Here is a 2,200-nt window from a genome sequence, read left to right on the forward strand (position 1 = left end):
AGTAAAAAGTCGCCATAAAAATAAGTAGTAAAGTAAAGTAAAAATATCAGAAAAATCTACTTGAGTACAGTAACGAAGTATTTGTACTTTGTTACTTCCCATCTCTGCTTTTCACACTTAACCCGGCAACAATAGAACATTTACACCGATTGTCCCCTGCAGGTTGCAGTACTGCCAGGGCCAAAGATTTAACTGATCAATCTCTAAAGAATTATTTCTGCAGGAAATGTCTAATTCTCGCCTTCTACGGCCAGTTAGAGGGTCCCTATAAATCTGAGGAGACCCAACTGACCCGCAACAATCCTCCTAAACAAACATGTAGAGACATAAATGCTCTAAAATAACTAAAGGAGTTTTTTAATTAATTGTTCAATAAAAAAAAAAGAACCAATGAAAGAAATCAATAAAAACCCAGAGAGACGTGACAATCAGGTCACCATCATGCCTCTATTCAGAGAAAAAGAACATTTGAAATATGCTTTATGGACCTCAGTAAAACGATCCTTTTTGTTTTCCAGGTGGAGGAGGTTAAGAAGATGAAGATCGGTGATCCGCTGGACCGCTCCACAGACCACGGCCCTCAGAATCACAAAGCCCATCTGGACAAACTGTTGGAGTACTGCCAGATGGGTGTGAAGGAGGGGGCCACCCTCATCTATGGTGGCAAACAGGTGCAGCGAGCAGGTGAGCAGCAGGACCTGGAAGGTCACCACCTGGACTGTATTGTTGTCCTGGGAGTAAAGCTGTGGTTCGTTTTCCCTCCTGCTTCCAGGGTTCTTCTTTGAGCCCACGGTGTTTACTGATGTCCAGGACCACATGTTCATCGCTAAAGAAGAGTCTTTTGGTCCAGTCATGATCATTTCCAAGTTCAGGAGCGGGTAAGCTACAACCTAAGGCTTCTCTGTGCACCTTATCAGATCATACACAGAGAGCATTTTGATCTGGTGGTTTTCTCCTCCCGTCTTCCCTCAGCGAGGTGGACGATGTCCTCAGGAGGGCCAATGCTACAGAATACGGCCTGGCTTCAGGCGTTTTCACGCGGGACATCAGCAAAGCTCTGTACGTTAGCGAGCGGCTCAACGCCGGCACCGTTTTCGTCAACACTTACAACAAAACGGATGTGGCCGCACCTTTTGGAGGATTCAAACAGTCCGGATTTGGCAAAGACCTGGGTGAGGGAACATCGATGGCGTCACATTTAACCACAACACTTGGACATGGAGGTTGACCGTCTGTCTCTGTCCACAGGTCAGGAGGCCCTCAACGAATACCTGAAGACAAAAGCTGTGACCATCGAGTATTAAGGGAGCTCCCAGTAGGGGGCAGTATATGGAGCAGATGGTGTGTTAGGATGCAGACATAATGATTGTGCCTCAACATGCTAACGAATCCAAGAGAAGTAAATCCGATCAAACTTTGGGACTGAGGCGTGTCGTAAGCTGCAGCGGGTCCGGCTCGTCCAGAACCATGCAGATCAAAGCTGCTCGCATTCTTAATTTCACTGAAGACGCCGAGGGACCAGATCTCTGTCCGATCGAACAAGTTTATATTGATCCATCAAACCAGAAACATTAGAAAGCTAACAGTCCTAACAAATCTTGATCATGATTAAAACCTTTTAAACCACTTATCATCGCTTTGTTCTTTCTCTGTTGCTAATGCAGATATAAACTAACTAGAATGGTACTGAACTCAACAACCAAACAATTCTCAATGATACAAAAACATCTGATTAACTTCAGTTCAGCCATACGGCACCAGCTTTACAAGAGACGCCAGTTTAGATTGAAAACATATAACATTAGTTGAATCCAGTCACACAGAAAGTTTTAAATTAAAACATATATTTCCAATCAGTCCTTTTCATCATACAGTGCAGTTAAACTCAGCTGATAAAGCCAATAATTAAAGGAAACTTTGCTTTGCAGCAAGCACCTTTACCCAAAGAAACATGGGTAGCAATCTCCTGCAGAGCTGGGTTCACAGAAGGAAGCCGTCTGCCACCAGAGGGCAGAGCAGAGTCCTGAAATCAGCACATAGAGCACTGATCTAGGAGCACTTTCTACATTAAAGTCAAAACTTTATGGCAACACTGGATAAAAACACAGCTGAACAGATCAATTCACTGGAGCTATAGAAATAAACTGCACTTTATAGAACTGCACCCTGATTTCACTTTATAGATGCAGATTAATCAGAT

At 43.7% G+C, this 2,200-nt stretch overlaps 1 protein-coding gene across 1 annotated transcript; it reads left to right on the forward strand.

Moving 5' to 3' along the window:
- Nucleotides 1–390: 390 nt before the first annotated feature.
- LOC107081146 (cytosolic 10-formyltetrahydrofolate dehydrogenase-like) lies at nucleotides 391–1,617 on the forward strand. The gene is made up of 5 exons (XM_015369349.1): nucleotides 391–432; nucleotides 519–684; nucleotides 773–878; nucleotides 973–1,172; nucleotides 1,249–1,617. The coding sequence occupies exons 1-5, from the start codon at nucleotides 391–393 to the stop codon at nucleotides 1,302–1,304; spliced, it is 570 nt and encodes a 189-aa protein (XP_015224835.1). The 3' UTR covers nucleotides 1,305–1,617.
- The last annotated feature ends 583 nt before the right edge of the window (nucleotides 1,618–2,200 follow it).

Source organism: Cyprinodon variegatus, unplaced genomic scaffold (assembly GCF_000732505.1).
Source record: "Cyprinodon variegatus isolate N-32 unplaced genomic scaffold, C_variegatus-1.0 Scaffold3072, whole genome shotgun sequence".
Taxonomy (NCBI): Eukaryota; Metazoa; Chordata; class Actinopteri; order Cyprinodontiformes; family Cyprinodontidae; genus Cyprinodon; species Cyprinodon variegatus.